We start from the raw sequence: 17,019 nt of genomic DNA on the forward strand, positions 1-17,019 counted from the left end.
TTCCTCTTTCATCGCTGTAGTTTGGAAAACGGAAGATCAAGTTTTTGCCTTACAACTATCAGCACGAGTACTTTTTCCTCAGTAAGTATTGCTTGCTGGATCAGTCGGTGAGATGTTGTCAGTTATAACCGTTGTTTACTGATGTGGTATCACTTCCTTGCTCTCTTTTTCTAGTTGGTCCACCCCTTTTAATCCCGGTGTATTTCTACATTCAGATAATGATGACCATGATTACTCGTCGAGATTGGGTGGTAAGTGCATCAGAATGTTTAATTAGAGGTTTTGATTGTCCTCTCCTGCTTCCTACTGTATCCCACTTGAATTTCATGCTTCCTTCCCTCCACAGGCTGCCTGGTGGCAGACTGGTGCCCCTCATTCATGGAATGAACCTGAGAGACATGTCTGAGAAATGCCAAAATTATCTAGATCTGTGGGGGAGGGGAGGGGGGGGGGGGGGTGTGGGGCAGCATCGTGTTTCAACGGTTAGCACTGCTGCCTCACAGCAGCAGGGATCCAGGTTTGATTCCAGTCTTGGGCAACTGTGTGGAGTTTGCACATTCTTTCCGTGTCTGTGTGGGTTTCCTCCGGGTGCTCCGGTTTCCTCCCACAATCCAAAGATGTGCAAATTAGGTGAATTGGCCATGCTAAATTCCCATAGTGTTCAGGGGCGTGTAGGGTAAATGCATTCGTCAAGGGTAAATGTAGAGTAATAGGTTAAGGGAATGGGGTCTGGGTGGGTTACTCATCGGAGGGGTGGTGTGGACTTGTTGGGCCAAATGGCCCGTTTCCATACTGTTGGAATTCTGTGATTCTATGAATCTTACCTGAAAAGAAACTCCACCTCTTCCTTGGTGCTGACACCTACTAGGTTGAGGCCTTAGTTATGGAGGAAATTCTGGGCTCCTGATCAGAGATACCACTACAGTTTACTGTGGCACATGGAGATTGTGTCAGCTTTTGCTTGTGTATAAAATGATGTAATACAGGATGCACTTGAGAGTCACAGGTTGGTACCCAATTCCTGGGACTTGGAACCAAGGAAAGCCGGAGTTTCAACTGGATGCTCAGGTATCGTACATTGCCTGTCGATTCCAGCCAATTCCATTCCTCAGCTCACTGCCTCAGGAAGGCAGCCAATATAGTCAAAGACACCTCCCACCTCAATTATAATCTCTTTCAAACTCTTCCGAAGGGCAGAAGATACAAAAGTTTAAACACACATACTAACAGATTCAAGAACAGCTTCTTCTCTGCTATCATTAGACTTCTGAATGAACCTCTCAAATTGTAAACGTAATGTTGATCTGGCTCTTTGCGCACATTTCTGCAGATGTACCATTGTATTTCTTGCTCTGTTTTATTACCCTAATGCATTTTGAATGGTACAATCTGCTTGTACTGCACACAACGCAAAACTTCTCACCGCAATAATGTACACGTGACAATAGTAAATCAGTTCAAATCAAATAGTATCCTGCACTTGACTGATCACATAAGTCACACTCCTGATTCCTGATGAAGGGCTTTTGCCCAAAACATTGATTTTTCTGCTCCTCGATGCTGCCTGACCTGCTGTGCTTTTCCAGCACCACTCTAATCTAAATTCTGGTTTCCAGCATCTGCAGTCCTCACTTTTGCCCCTTTAACACGTTTCGTCTACTCCTTTCCATCCTGCAGGATCTTGCCTGGGCAACAACATACTACGTCCGCTACTTCAACACCTATGTACCCTTTTATGGATTTTTTGGTTCCATACTATTTGTCATCTTTGTCAGGTATGTTAAGTTCAAAAGAATTATTTCTGTTGTTTCAGTCACAGCCACCAGTATTACAGTTTTTGGATTATAAACTGAAATGATACCATGTTTAAAAAGTTGGACAGCGCATAAAGGCTGATGTAGCATTTTGGAGCAAGGGAGAGGAGATGTGACTAATGCAAAAAAAATGTATAAAGGACCCGTTTACTCTCCTTTTCTCTTATCTCCATAGGCTATGCCTATGATTTAAGTAGTTCATTATCAGGCAGTCCAATTGCATGTCCAACTATCCAACCTGCTGTAAATTCCTGTTGTAATTGGTAAAGCCCAGTTCAAATGGGCTTGTGCAAACTGCTATCAATTTGAAGTGGTTCTGTAAAATAACATGGAAACTGAAGTCACATTTTAGCCCCTCTGCCATTCTGTGAGATCATGGTAGATTACAAAGTTTTAACTACCATTGTCTCATCCTTTTGATCAATAAAATTCCACCTATCTCAGTTTTATAATTAACAATTGACTTCTGTTTGTGGAGAGAGTTCTAAGCTCCAACCACAACCAAAGAATTGTTTCTTGAGTTCACTCCTGAATGGTCTAGCTGTAAGCTTTAAACAATATCCCCTAAGATGAGCCTCCCTAAGCAGAGGAAGTAGATTTTCTCTATCTACCTATGCCCTCCCACATTACTGTCAGTCTGGGTTTGATGCTGAAGTCTTTGAAGTGGGACTTGAAGACACAGCCTTCTGACTTTCAGTGCTACCAGCTGAATCACAGCTGACACCGATGGCTAGAGAGCTGCTTCAATTGGTCTTCATTTCTGTCAGCTCAAAGGGTGAGAGAGAGAAAGAAACAAAGAGCTTTCTCTTCATGATTGCGATTTACTAATCCGTCTAAGACGTATTTCTGTGTGGTCATTTGCTGAGGACAGGTTCTTGCTCTGTGATGCCTTTTGAAGCTTGCAGTGTCTGAACTCTCACAGAGCGATGGCCATTGGGAGTCTATCAGTTCCTATGAAATGAGGGTAGATGCCTTGAGGAGAAGGAGATTGAAAGGCAGGGAGATGAAGGGAAAATGATGTCTGGTCCTGAATGATGTCTGCTTAAAGTAAAAACTGCACCTGAAAGTGGTTTCCAAAACTGTAACAAGTACAGACTCTTGTGCTATGGTGGTAGTGTTCCTATCTCTGAGCCAGTGGCCTGGGTTCAAATCCCACCTGTTCCAGAAATGTGTCATAACATTTCTGAATAGGTTGATTTTAAACACAAAAATAGGAAATAAAAACAGGTATTGGTTGTATAGGTAAAGAAGCATCAGTACCAGAAGAATTTTGATAGTCGTTCGATGCTTGACCATTGTGTTGGTTCTCTCTGCAGGTTCATAGAGAGCCACTGGTTTGTGTGGGTGACCCAGATGAACCATATTCCTATGACCATTGATGATGAAAAGCACAAGGACTGGCTCACTATGCAGGTAACTCACAGTTAGCTTTAGAACATCCTTGTAGCAGTTTGTGACACTTTACATCATAAAAACCCCCAAAGCATCTGAGTTTTTGTCCTGGGCTCAACACCCTGTGGTCAGGGGTAATTCAGTGCCCCTACACCCCTGCTGCAATTTTTAATGAGCTAGGAATGTTAGTAACCAGGCTGGCTGCCCAGATAAGGGTGGGTGGGCGAGTTCTTCAGGTTGGAGGGCTTTTAAAAGATCAGCAGTGCCACCATCAGAAGTGGTCAGCGCTGATTTAGGTAGCCTCAAAATGAAGGCACCTACTAAAGAGATTTTATAAGATGCTAAATTTTAAAAGGCCCAAGCTACTAGATCATCATTGTGAAGGGGAAATTTCTTCTGTGGCTGCAGCTGTGAACCATAGCAACACTGGGGGTGGGAGAGAGGGGCATCTTCACTGCCACTGTGGGATCCCAACCTGCATCTCAGAGCAGTGCAACTAAACTGTCTTGGAGCTAGAGCCAGGACCATGGTGGGAGACCCGATGGTTGTGTGCAATTATAGACCTATTCATTTCCAATTCTGTATCCTTGGGTGAATGAAAGTTCTGCTCTAAATGTTTGTAGACACTGCCAGATTAGAATTTTGTATTCTTGTTAAAACTGCTCCCACTAACTTGTAGCAAGTACAGACAAGGCAGCTAAGGAGGTTAACTTGCAAAAATGACCATTTCATTGCAGCTTTTCCAAGTGTCTGAAATTGCTGTCACCATTAAAATGACTATCTGCATTATAGAGTGCAAACCTGGTTGATTAATTGTCATCATCAAACTTGCTGCATCAGTGAAAGTTTGATAAGGAAATCTACATTGTTCCTTTGAAAGTATATAATATGGGAGACTGGGGAAGGATAGGGCTATGCAGAGTCAATTCAGAATAGGATTGGCTTTGACCATAATGTCTCTGTGCTGATATGTCATTGTCTAGTCTCAAATGGAGGCTGACAATGTGAAAAGGTCCTGGAAGATGGTTTGTTGCCTACAGGTTACCAGCAAAAGTTCATTAGTTTCAGTAGAAACATGAGGAAACAAAGAGAAAAGAGACAAAACAGGAACTTTAATCAGCAGGATTCTTCCATAGGGTATTTCGTTTCTGTGAGTTTATTGTCACTTTGAGATGTGGTACATTAGATCCTCATTAATCTGCAGAGAAGCAACTTCAATTATTAATGGAGGCTAGCCTTTGTTCTGAGAAACAGATTGAATTATACGCCTGCTGCTCTTATCAATTTCAGCTTCAAATTGCACTTACTTTGTTCTTCAGAATATTAAGAATACAGAAAGGAGCTCATTAAAATATTCATGTAACATAATTAGAATGATTATGGTTGATTATAGTTTCATAATGATACAGAAGCGAGAAGACATGATCACATGGATCCATGTCAACTATTGTCGGAGAGAATTTGACAATTGCATAGGGCAGTGCTTCTCAAACTATTTTCCAATATAGCCCTATTTTAGCACTTGAAAATTAGCGTGACCCCTGACCTAGGAAAAACAACACAACATAGTTGCATTCAGTAACACATATAATCATTAATGTTCACAGGTTACAGAGCAACATATTAATAGGTCAGTTAAATATGGAAATACTTAATGCACTTTATTTACTCATAAAAGTTTCAGCCATGCTATCCATATTCCCTTGTGGTGGAAGATTCAGTGACCCCTCTCTCTCCGTTCCCCCACATGTACTTTGCAAACAGCTTCAAAGGGTAAGGGGTATTTATGGCCACTGTCCGCCTCTTGCTGTTTAGTTAGTGGATATTCAGTGAGCCCATGATTGTTCTGACAGAATCTCCTCGCTACACTCACTATTTCTGTCTCAGAGGACTGGGAGCTTGTCACCCCCAAATATAACCTCTGCAACCCCATCAGTATTCATGACCCAAAACCTGGGAATTCATAGAAGTAAAGGATCACAAATTGAAGGGATACTGCCATATGGTAAAACACAAGAAATCTTGATATATAACTAAACAGAACAATGTAATTGGTGATCGATTTCATATCATTATCATCAGATTTGCTGCTCATCAGATTTTGAATAACTCAGCGTTGAAGATAACCAAATTCAGCATTAGTCATCCCAGTGGAAGCTAAGGATCACATTGGCTCAGTGTTACTGTGACAATTTGACATAGTTGCCCCAAAGATTCCAACAGATCAAGCTAAGGTTTTTACATTCTTGTTTAGCAGATATCTTTGTATCCTCTTTGGTCAGAGGTGAGGTCCCCAAAGACTGGAGAATAGCCAATGTTGTCCCATTGTTTAAAAAGGGTAACAGGAAAAATCCAGGAAATTACAAGCCTGTGAGCCTCATGTCAATGGTAGGGAAATTATTGGAAAAGATTCTCAGGGACAAGATCAATACACATTTAAAAGCACATGGACTTATTAACAATAGACAGCAATTTTTTTGTGGGGCAAGTTGTGCCTCACTAACTTCACCAAGGCTTTTGAGGAGGTGATGAAGATATTTGAGGGAAAAGCAGTTGATGTTGTCTACATTAACGTCATTAAAGCCTTTGGGAAGGTCCCTCGGCAGACTGGTTCAAAAGGTGATATCACATGGTAATCGCGGGTGAGCTGGCAAGATGGATACAGGACTGACTTAGTCATAGGAGACAGAGGGTAGCTGTGGAAGGATGCTTTTCAGAATGGAGGATTGTGGCTAGTGGTGTTCTATCACAGGGATCAGTTCTGGGGCCTCTGCTCTTCATGGTCTGTATAAGTGATGTGAAGGAAAACATGGCTAATCTAATTAGTAAATTTGCAGATGACTCAAAGTTTAGTGGAGTTGCGGATAGTCAGAGGATACAGCAAGATATAGATCAGTTGGAGGCATAGGAAGAAAAATGACAGATGGAGTTTAATCCAAATAAATGTGAGGTGATACATTTTGGAAGGTCAAGTACAGGTGTAAATTATACAGTGAATAGCAGAACTCTTAGGAGTATTGATATGCAGAGGGATCTGGGTGTGCAGATCCACAGATCACTGAAGGTGGCAGCACAGGTAGATAAAGGTTTATGGCATGGTTGTCTCCATTAAAAGGGGCATTGAGTATAAAGATAGGCAAGTTAATCTGCTGCTTTCCAGAACTTCAGTTAGACCACACTTGGAAATTGTGTACACTTCTGGTTACCACACCACCAGAAGGATGTGGATGCTTTGGAGAGGCTACAGAAAAGGCTTACCAGGATGTCACCTGGTATGGGGGATTTTAGCTGTGAAGAAAATTTGGATAGACTGGGCTTGTTTTCACTGGAATGCAGGAGGTTGAGGGTTGACCTAATATAACTTTACCAGATTGTAAATGGCATGGTTACAGCAGAAAGTAGAAGTCTTCTTCCCAGGATGCAGGGGTTAATTACTATGGTACACACAGGCTCAAGGTGCAGGGGTGGGGAGAATTTTAAAAGAGATGTGTGAGGCAGGTTTTTCACACAAAAAGTGGTGTGTGCCTGGAACATGCTACCAGAAGAGGTGAAGGAAACAGACACAATAGCAGCATTCAAGAAATATATGCATATTAAGGGAATGGAGGGATATGGATCCTGTAAGTGAAGACAGTTTTGGTGTGGATGGGCAAAATGTGTTAATACAGGCTTGGAGAGCCAAAGGGCCTGCTCCTGTAATGTATTGTTCTTTGTTCTTATATAGTTATATTAAAAAAAAGCAGTGCAGATGAAGGAAATCTAAAACAAATAGAAAATGCTGGAAAAACTTAGCAGATCAAATAGCAGATGTGGAGAGAGAAACAGAGTTAACATTTTGGGTTCGATATGACATTTCTTCGGACCTTCTGAGCTCTCTTTCTCGCTCCACAGATGTTGCCAGTCCTGCTAGGTTTCCTGGCATTTTCTGTGTTTGATACAACATAGTGTCAGCCGTACCTGGACGAGTGCGACTAGAAGATATTCAATATCAGGAAGGCAATGATATTTCAGGTTAGTCACCATTAGGAACAACAGAACATAGAACAATACAGCACAAAACAGGCCCTTCGGTCCTCGATGTGCCGACCTGTGAGCTAATCTAAGCCCATCCCCCTACACTATCCCATCATCATCCTTATGCTTATCCAAGGTCTGTTTAAATGCCCCTAATTGGGGCTGAGTTAACTACATTGGCAGGCAGGGCATTCCATGCCCTTACTACTCTCTGAGTAAAGAACCTGCCTCTGACATCTGTCTTAAATTTATCATCCCTCAATTTGCAGCTATGCCCCCTTGTACAAGCCGACATCATCATCCTAGGAAAAAGACTTTCACTATCGACCCTATCTAATCCTCTGATCATCCGGTTTATCTCTATTAAATCCTCTCTTAGCCTTCTTCTCTCCAATGAGAACAAACCCAAGTCCCTCAGCCTTTCCTCATAAGACCTTCCCTCCAGACCAGGCAACATCCTGGTAAATCTCCTCTGCACTATTTCCAATGCTTCCACATCCTTCCTGGAATGGGGCGACCATAACTGTACACAATATTCCAAGTGAGGCCGCACCAGCATTTTATATAGTTGCAGCATGACATCACAGCTCCAGAACTCAATACCTCCACCAATGAAACCTAACACACCGTATGCCTTCTTAACAGCACTATCACCCTGGGTCAACTCTCAGAGATCTATGCACATGGACACCAAGATCCCTCTGCACATCCACACTACCAAGAATTTTTCCATTGACCCAGTACCCTGCCTTCCTGTTATTCTTCCCAAAGTGAATCACCTCACATTTAGCTGCATTGAACTCCATTTGCCACCTCTCAGTCCAATTCTGCAGTTTATCAAAGTTCCCCTGCAACCTGCAACATTCTTCCACACTGTCCACCACTCCACTGACTTTAGTGTCATCTGCAAACTTACTACCCCATCCACTAATGCCTGTTGTCCAAGTCATTTATATAAATGACAAACAGCAGTGGTCCCAAAACAGAACCTTGTCGCATACCACTAGTAACCGGACTCCAGGTTGAATATTTTCCATCAACCACCACTCACTGCCTTCTTACAGAAAGCCAGTTTCTAATCCAAACTGCTAAATCACCCTCAATCCTGTGCCTCCGCATTTGTCTAAAAGCCTACCATGTGGAACCTTATCAAAGGCTTAGTGAAGTCCATGTACACCAAGTCAACTGCCCTACCCTCATCCACATGTTCGGTCACCTTCTCAAAAAACTCAGTGAGGTTTGTGAGACACAACCCTCCCTTGATGAAATCATGTTGACTATCTCCAATCAAATTGTCATTTTCTAGATGATTATAAATCCTATCTCTTATAATCCTTTCCAAAACCTTTCCCACAACAGACGAAAGGCTCACTGGTCTTTAATTGCCTGGGTCATCTCTACTGCCCTTCTTGAACAAGGGCACAACAGTTGCAATCTCCAGTCCTCTGATACTAAACCTGTAGACAATGACAACTCAAAGATCAAGGCCAAAGGCTCCACCATCTCCTCCCTATCTTCCCAGAGAATTCTCAGATAAATCCCATCCGGCCCAGGGGACGTATCTACTTTCACACCTTCTAGAATTGATAACACCTCCTCCTTAATAATCTCAATCCTTTCTAGTCTAATAGCCCGTATCTCAGTCTTCCTACAGAAGAAACACAGGAACAAAGTTCTGAAATCAGGATTGGAAGTACTATGCTAACTCTGCAGACTCGGTAAAGAGGGAAACAAGAGTTAATATATCTTGTCTGTGACCTTTCATTAGAGCTCGAAAGAAAGATAAGAATAAGAGAAGAGAACACTGCAGTGGCCTATATCACTCAGGCCTGTATTCTGGGAGCATTGTGTGATGTTGCATTTGATTAATGTTCCTGTGTATGACGCGGTGAACTGCCCAGATGAGTTTTTGCTTATGATCCTCCAGGTTGTGAATTCCCTATCTTCAGTAAAAGTTCACAAGTTCAAAACAAGCCAGTCATTGTTCCTACAATGCTTGATGACTTACCTGTTTTGCCAGGAAGATAAGTGTAGGTTTTGGGGGTCAAATGTTGATGCTAGTGTCCCAGGGAAAGAGGAATGATAACATCCATTGCTTGAATTAATCGCTTCATTTTGGGAGGACAAGTGAAATATTCTGCTGCTAGAACCATTAGATCATTATGAAACATCTTGATAGCTTACTTATAGATGTTCTTTTTTCCCTTCCAAATGAGACCTTTCATTAAACAACTTAGAGACTGCTTGCACTATTTAATTTGCACTGATATGACATGGTTTGGGATCTGATCTGTAATTAATGTGTGAAGAGGCTGGAGGTCATTTTGAACCAATAAAACTAGTCATTTGACCCAATGCATCAGTTTCTTTTCATGGCATTTAGTCTGAAACAACTTTTCAAAAGGGAGCTGGATGCATTCCTATGAATATGGCTGATTAAGTGAGATTAACAGTAGTGATGACAATGACCTCCTCAAATTTGTTTGATTGACTTTAGAGAGGTTATCCCTGAATTGTCCTGGTGTTTTCTTTTCCACTTTTTTGCTACTTCCAGGAAATTTCTGACAGGGATCATATGTAAGTGATGAATAGGGAATCTACTAGGTCAGGGTGGGGTAGACATGCTGGACCAGTTAACTCTTTCCTGACCTTTTTGCATGGCTTTTCTCCACATATCCATTATGCTCCAGCATTCCTCTTCTTCGAACAGAGACTAGGCTACAGATGTCAGACCAACTTCAGGCAGATATAACACCAATAAAGGAGCATACAGCTAGTGAAACAGAAAAGAGTAGGACATTCAATTCTTTGAGTTTGCTCCATCATTCAGTTAGATGGCGTTTCATTTGTATCTAAACTCCATCTACCCATCTTTGGTCCATAATTCTTAATAGTCGTGCTGAAGAAAAATCTATCAGTCCTGGTCTTCAAATTGTGGATATGCCTAGACTCAGCAGCTTGCTCAGGAGATAATACCAGTTTTCCACTACCCTTTGATTGAAGAAATAATTCTGACATCATTCCTCATCAACTTAACTCTAATTTTAAGGTCCTTGTTCAAAGTTTCCCAGCAGTGGAAGTAATTTCTCTCTCCACTTTGTTAAATCTAAAACACTTTAAACAATTCAATTAGATCACTCCTCAAGGTTCTGTAATCAAGAGGATATAAATATAGTAAGGGAATTTGTCCTGATAATTTTACTCATTTTGTAGATTAGATTAGATTAGATTACTTACAGTGTGGAAACAGGCCCTTCGGCCCAACAAGTCCACACCGCCCCGCCGAAGCGCAACCCACCCATACCCGTACATTTACCCCTTACCTAACACTACGGGAAATTTAGCATGGCCAATTCACCTGACCTGCACATCTTTGGACTGTGGGAGGAAACCGGAGCACCCGGAGGAAACCCACGCAGACACGGGGAGAATGTGCAAACTCCACACAGTCAGTCGCCTGCGGCGGAAATTGAACCTGGGTCTCTGGCGCTGTGAGGCAGCAATGCTAACCACTGTGCCACCGTGCCGCCCATTTAGCTCTGATATCATTCTTGTAAATCCAAATTACACTTTCTCCAAAGCAACTGTATCCTTCCTGATGTGCAGTGGCTTAATAAATGCAGTATTCCAGGTTGAGTCTAATCAGAAAAAAGGGTGGTTTAGCCTGTAATTTAGAAACTTGCAGAGTAACACTGGTGTATCGGTCACGTGTCACTCTATACAAGTACAAAGTCACATCCCGTGAATGAATGGAAAGAAGTACCTGAATACGGCAACCCGACTTAAGAATTTGGTAATGATGTAGAACTTATTTCCAAAACAAACACTGTTCAATTGTCACTGTCTCCTGAACTACAAGTTGGGATTTCACAGAGCAACAGTCAGAGAAGCACATAATGTGATTCAGCCGAAGTCAACAAACCTGCTATGTATTTTTCCTCACTCTTGTCAACAAAACAAATATAGTGAGAGTAGCTTTATAAGAAAGACAGCCCAATTGTCTGACATTGAACCAAGCAGAGCTCTAATATATTTAGTCAATGAGCTGTAGCGTTGAAACGTAGAGGGCATCTTTAGCAGTTCATCATAAAATCCCTACAACGTAGGAACAGGCCATTCAGCTCATCAAGTTAACACTAACCCTCTGAAGAGCATCCCACCCAAACCCTATAATTGTCTGGAGGAAACCCATGCAAATGTGGGGAGAAAATGCGAACACCATGCAGACAGCTGCCCAATGCTGGAATTTAAAGTTAGGACAACAGGTTTCATCATTGTCTTTCAGGATGGCTAATAATCTATATTCTATTTTTGACTCTCCAGTTGGACTCCACATGTAATATTGAACAATCTTCCTTCAATGACTGGTTTAGTGGCCATCTCAACTTCCAGATTGAGCACCAGTAAGTGAATAGGAAACATTTCTAAGATGGGTTAGGTTTTGTTGGTGGGGTGCTGGTGGTGATGGTGGCAGTGGTGGTGTGAGGGTGTGCTGCAGGGGGAATGTTTGCAGCTACTTCTTGAAGACCAAGGTCAGAATCTAAACCTGATTGATTGGATTTTCTCAAAGACTTCTAAATAAAGTATACTTTCTGTGCCACAATTCTGTGCAAAATTGTGTTGTGTTGAGAAACTTGCTTTACCTTAATAAATGAAGCAATGACTCAAATAATTGATACATATATACGAAAATTATTTCCTGTTTTACTTTCTGAAATCTCTGATACATGCTGTTTCATTGATGATTCTGATTTTAATTACCTATTTCATCGACTGCAATATTGTAGAACCACCTGAACAGAGTTATTAACACATAAATTCCATGTTTCATATTGTGAAGCTTATACTGACATTCCTATTTTGTCAGATAGTTTACATATAAGATGCACATTGAGTAACAGTTGACTGTCTTCTTTACCTGATCATGTCCCTATTTGGCATTTAGAGGCACTGTGAGAATGCCATTAGAAAACAGCCAATGTCAAGCCATAGAATCATAGACTCCCTACAGTGTGGAGGCAGGCCATTTGGCCTGTCGAGTCTACACTGACCTTCCAAAGAGCCTCCCACCCAGACACACCCCAAACCTATCCCCTTAACCTTGCAATTCCCCTAGCTAATCTACCTAGCCTGTACATCCCAAGGACACAATGGGCAATTTAGCTTGGCCAATCCACCATCTTTGGTCTGTGGGTGGAATCCGGAGCACCTGGAATAAATCCATGCAGGCACAGGGAGAATGTGCAAACTCCATACAGACAGTGACCTAAGGGAATCAAACCCAGGACTCTGACACTATGAAGCAACAATGCTAACTACTGAGCCTGCATGCCACCCTGAAGTGGTGCAAGTGCTGGAGAAACTGATGTTCATTCCAGAAAAATTGGCACAATAGTTATCTAAACAGATTCTGATTATGTGGATCTATAGCATGTATGATACTTGCTTTGGTGCTTTCAAGCTGCCTTGGTGGTTAAAGGGATACATCCAGTGTCATGGAGCAGGTATCTTACCACTCATTCTTCTAAATGCCAATGAAGATAGGCTCAACATGCTGAATCTAGCCTTATAAAATAACTCTTTCATCAAGCAAACCTTCTCTGAACTGTTCCTTTTGCAAATATATTCCTTCTTAAGTAAGAAAACTACAACTATACACCAGACCTCACACATGGGCTCAATAAATCCCTGTTTTGCAAGCAGAATCTCCCTACTTTTACAATTGGTTCATCATACAATAGAAGTAAATATTCACTTGGCCTTCCTAATCACTTGCTGCATCTGCATACCAACATTACATCATGTACCAGGACACCCAAAGTAGTCTCCTTGGTCTGGATTTTCCACTGGCCAGATAGTGGCAATACCAATGTAGACATGACCCCATGGAATCCCCATCATAGCAGAGTCTGAAGGAATTGCCCAGAAAATGTAATTGTCCACTGAGATATTTCTCTAAACTTTGAATGTCTCCATTAGATGTTTCTGATGAAATTACATAACATAGTTACTGAGGAAAAGTTAGACTATTAAATACATAATGTAGTTGCTGAGTAACCATTGGCAGATTTTATTCTTAACATACACCCACAATGACACCTCTCCCAGACCATCTGAACCACACAGACTCTGACCCAGATGGGAATGGACACTCCTTACCCCCACCCCAAACCACCCCCCACCAAAATTCCTTTACTAAGAGATCATTAATGAATTCTGTCTGATTGTGCATTGACAGATCTAAAGTAGTCTGCTCCATAGTTCGCTCTAAAGTGTACTGCTGTAAGAAATTGTCCCAAATACACTCAATCAGCTCATTTTCCAGGTCATTGTTCTAAAATGATTTATTAAATCTCTATGAAAATTAAAATCACCCATGATGGTTGCAATGTCCATCTTACATGGGTGATTAATTACACAAAGCTTTGTAATAATCCACATTGCCACATGGACTGCAGTGATTCAACAAGGCATCACCCTCTCACAAGCAAACAGAGCTGATTAATATTGACAGTCTCAACCAGTGACAACCCCATCCTGTGAATGGAGAAAAAGCATGGCTTGTTGCCAAGAGCTCAGATGTTCCTGTCTGAGGAATATTTTATGAGATGAAGGCTTTAAATGCTGCTGGTGTAAGCTGTAGAGAACTTGCTAATGATTTGGAGGCTGCATTTTATCTCCACAGTTTGGGACTTAGCATACACTTTAACAATAGTTTTAGTTTACTTGCTTTCTTTGTAACAAAATAATGAGATTTGTTCATGATTAAAATATATGTACTGCTTTCTTCAACTGAGACTGATTTGGATATTGTGAGAGTTATGGACCTTGAAGATATCTGTAACATATTCGAGCTGGGGGATGGGAGAACTGTCAGGCAGCTGGCCAGTTCCATTGGATGGTTTGGTGCATTCCCAAGGCTAGGCTCTTCATTAACATGCTGTTTGCGAGCTGCAGGCCAAACCTAGGCTTCCTACTGCTGCTTGCTGGCTTTGGGACTGCAGGAAGGTTGGCAAGAAAGCAGTCCAGGGAGGCAAAGGCCCACCTTTTTTTTGTGAAACATGTATACTCCCTGGATCCACAAAATAAATTTTTCACATAACGTTTTTTTTTGGCTGTCTTGGTAGAACGGAACGTTACATCTGGCACAATGTATGGTATATGAGCCCGATTACTAAGAGAAATGAAGTCTCAGCCTGATGCTGGTAAATGTCTAGGTCCTGCCCCAGAAGGCCCTGATAACATAGAGTGCTGAGCAGAATCAGTGCAGTAAGTTTATCAACTAAATTGATTTTGATCCTACTGATTCTGCTAGATGGGTTTCAACTCATCATGTGGTCTTGTGCAGCACCAAAGAAAGAAAGAATCTGAGGCTGGAATGGGGTACAAGGAAAGGGGACCAATACTTCTTGGCTCCAGTTGAAATATTAGCCAAACACCTGCCTCCTTTATAAATGACAGCTTTTAATTGTATTTTCTGTAATCCATTCTTTTCCAGTCTTTTCCCAACAATGCCACGTCACAATTACTACAAAATTGCCCCTTTGGTGAAATCACTGTGTAACAAGCATGGCTTGAACTACCAAGTGAAGCCTTTATTGCAAGCCTTCAAGGATATTATAGGGTAAGTAATGTTCACACCATTATCACCATGACATTTGTTGTCAAATAGGTAAAAACAATGACTGCAGATGCTGGAAACCAGATTCTGGATTAGTGGTGCTGGAAGAGCACAGCAGTTCAGGCAGCATCCAAGTAGCTTCGAAATCAACGTTTCGGGCAAAAGCCCTTCATCAGCTTATCTCTCCACGCTTCAGGCTCACTGCCTTTATTCCTGATGAAGGGCTTTTGCCCGAAACGTCGATTTCGAAGCTACTTGGATGCTACCTGAACTGCTGTGCTCTTCCAGCACCACTAATCCAGAATTTGTTGTCAAATGCCCAGTTTTCATAGGTTGACATTTTAGCTCTCAATTGTTGGGAAATTAAAGATGGACCCTAATTTCCTTAAATAGTTTTAATATACACACATGCACGCAACCTCAAAGTTATCAGGGTAAAGATGTTCAACCGTCTTCCTATAATACAGTTAAAAACTGGCATGAAAATTATTCTGTTTCAAAATAAAGTGTTCTTATGATCTACTTGGGTAATTAGCTGAAGCCAGAGAGAGTCTTAAGAAGTTAACTAAGCATTCATGTAGATTGTCACAAGTCTGTTGGAAACCACTAATGTTTAAGAGGAATCCAAACATCCAGCAATTTACAACACGAAAAGATTTAATATGTTTCAATAAAAGTGTGTACAAAAAGAAATTAAACAGCACTAACAACTTAACACTATAACTCATAAAGTCCTATGACTTAATTCAGTTCTATTTGTTACTTCCTCCAAGACTTCAATTTTCTTATAAAATCTTGAAAGTTCATTCCCTTCTTTAGGGATCAACCCAAAGGTATGCCTTTGAAATTTACTTTCATTCTCCTCAGTATTCCAGGTTTCTCCAAGGTACAAGATTTTTGAGGATCAATCCATTCACGTTTGGCTAAGTGACATTCCAACATTTCCTTAAAGACCTAAGGTGCTTTGCTGGCTGCCAGAAGATAACCGATTTCCCTCTCTCAGTCCTTCTAACTTTGCTGATTGATATCTGCCACAAGGCTCTGTGAGGACCACTGGAGATCACCTTCTTCAGCTTTCAACTAGGCAAAACTTCCAGCTTCTTTGCCTGACATAAAATCTAACTGAGCTTGAGCCCTGATCCACATTCCATGTGGCGAGGAATAAAGTTAGGATCATCAAGTGTACGCCTGCCTAACATTCGTCTCCTTTAACTGTGCCAAGTCAATGAGCTCCTGTTTATAGAGTCATAGAGATGTACAGCATGGAAACAGACCCTTCGGTCCAACCCGTCCATGCCGACCAGATCTGCCAACCCAAACTAGTCCCATCTGCTAGCACCCGGCCCATATCCCTCCAAACCCTTCCTATTCATATACCCATCCAAATGCCTTTTAAATGTTGCGATTGTACCAGCCTTCACCACATCCTCTGACAGCTCTTTCCATACACGTACCACCCTCTGCATGAAAAAGTTGCCCCTTAGATCTCTTTTATATCCTTCCCCTCTCATCCTAAACCCATGCCCTCTAGTTCTGAACTCCCTCACCCCAGGGAAAAGACTTTGTCTATTTATCCTATCCATGCCCCTTTGTACTAAGCCAAAACCACAGCTTCCTTTGTGAGGAAAAACAGCATAACCATTTAAGTTCCTGAGCTTATCTCCATGACAGTGTGGTATATTTGGAATGAGACAGAACATAAAAACAAACTAATTAGCTTTACCTTCAACACAACTGTTTAGTTCTGTAACCCATGTGAATAATTTATCACTAATGGAGTTTCATCACACCCCTCTCCTGGTAAATGTTGGCCCAGGTAACAAACCTTCACATTTACACGGCTTTCAACCTTATTTTCACCTACAGTATACATGAGCAGTTTAATATTCTGGTTTAAATCAAGGGTAGACCTTCTGGCTTCATTAAGCTCAGAGAAGACCCTGATAGTTTATTTGCCCACACCACAAACTCTGATTTTGTAAGATTAACATGGGTTACCTTTTAACCTATTGCCTTTACTTTAGGGGGTCTTCATAATTTTTCTTCCCAGAGTTTTCTGTTATATTATATTTAACTCGAAACCATGAAAATAGATAATTCTGATGAATGTAAAAAAAAACTTGCTGAGATTTTCCAGCAATTTCTGTTTTTGTTTATGACAAAATATAGTTGGTACTG

The 17,019-nt window shown here is 41.4% G+C and overlaps 1 protein-coding gene across 1 annotated transcript in view; it reads left to right on the top strand.

Annotated features, from left to right (window-relative positions):
• Positions 1–17,019, top strand: part of LOC140493574 (acyl-CoA 6-desaturase-like) — a 64,867-nt gene that overhangs the window by 34,744 nt on the left and 13,104 nt on the right. The window contains exons 6-11 of the mRNA XM_072592153.1: positions 21–81; positions 175–251; positions 1,678–1,775; positions 3,131–3,227; positions 11,544–11,623; positions 14,719–14,844. Of these exons, the coding sequence (XP_072448254.1) occupies positions 21–81; positions 175–251; positions 1,678–1,775; positions 3,131–3,227; positions 11,544–11,623; positions 14,719–14,844 (539 nt within the window). The remainder of the gene's footprint in view (positions 1–20; positions 82–174; positions 252–1,677; positions 1,776–3,130; positions 3,228–11,543; positions 11,624–14,718; positions 14,845–17,019) is intronic.

This window comes from Chiloscyllium punctatum, chromosome 22, assembly GCF_047496795.1.
Source record: "Chiloscyllium punctatum isolate Juve2018m chromosome 22, sChiPun1.3, whole genome shotgun sequence".
Taxonomy (NCBI): Eukaryota; Metazoa; Chordata; class Chondrichthyes; order Orectolobiformes; family Hemiscylliidae; genus Chiloscyllium; species Chiloscyllium punctatum.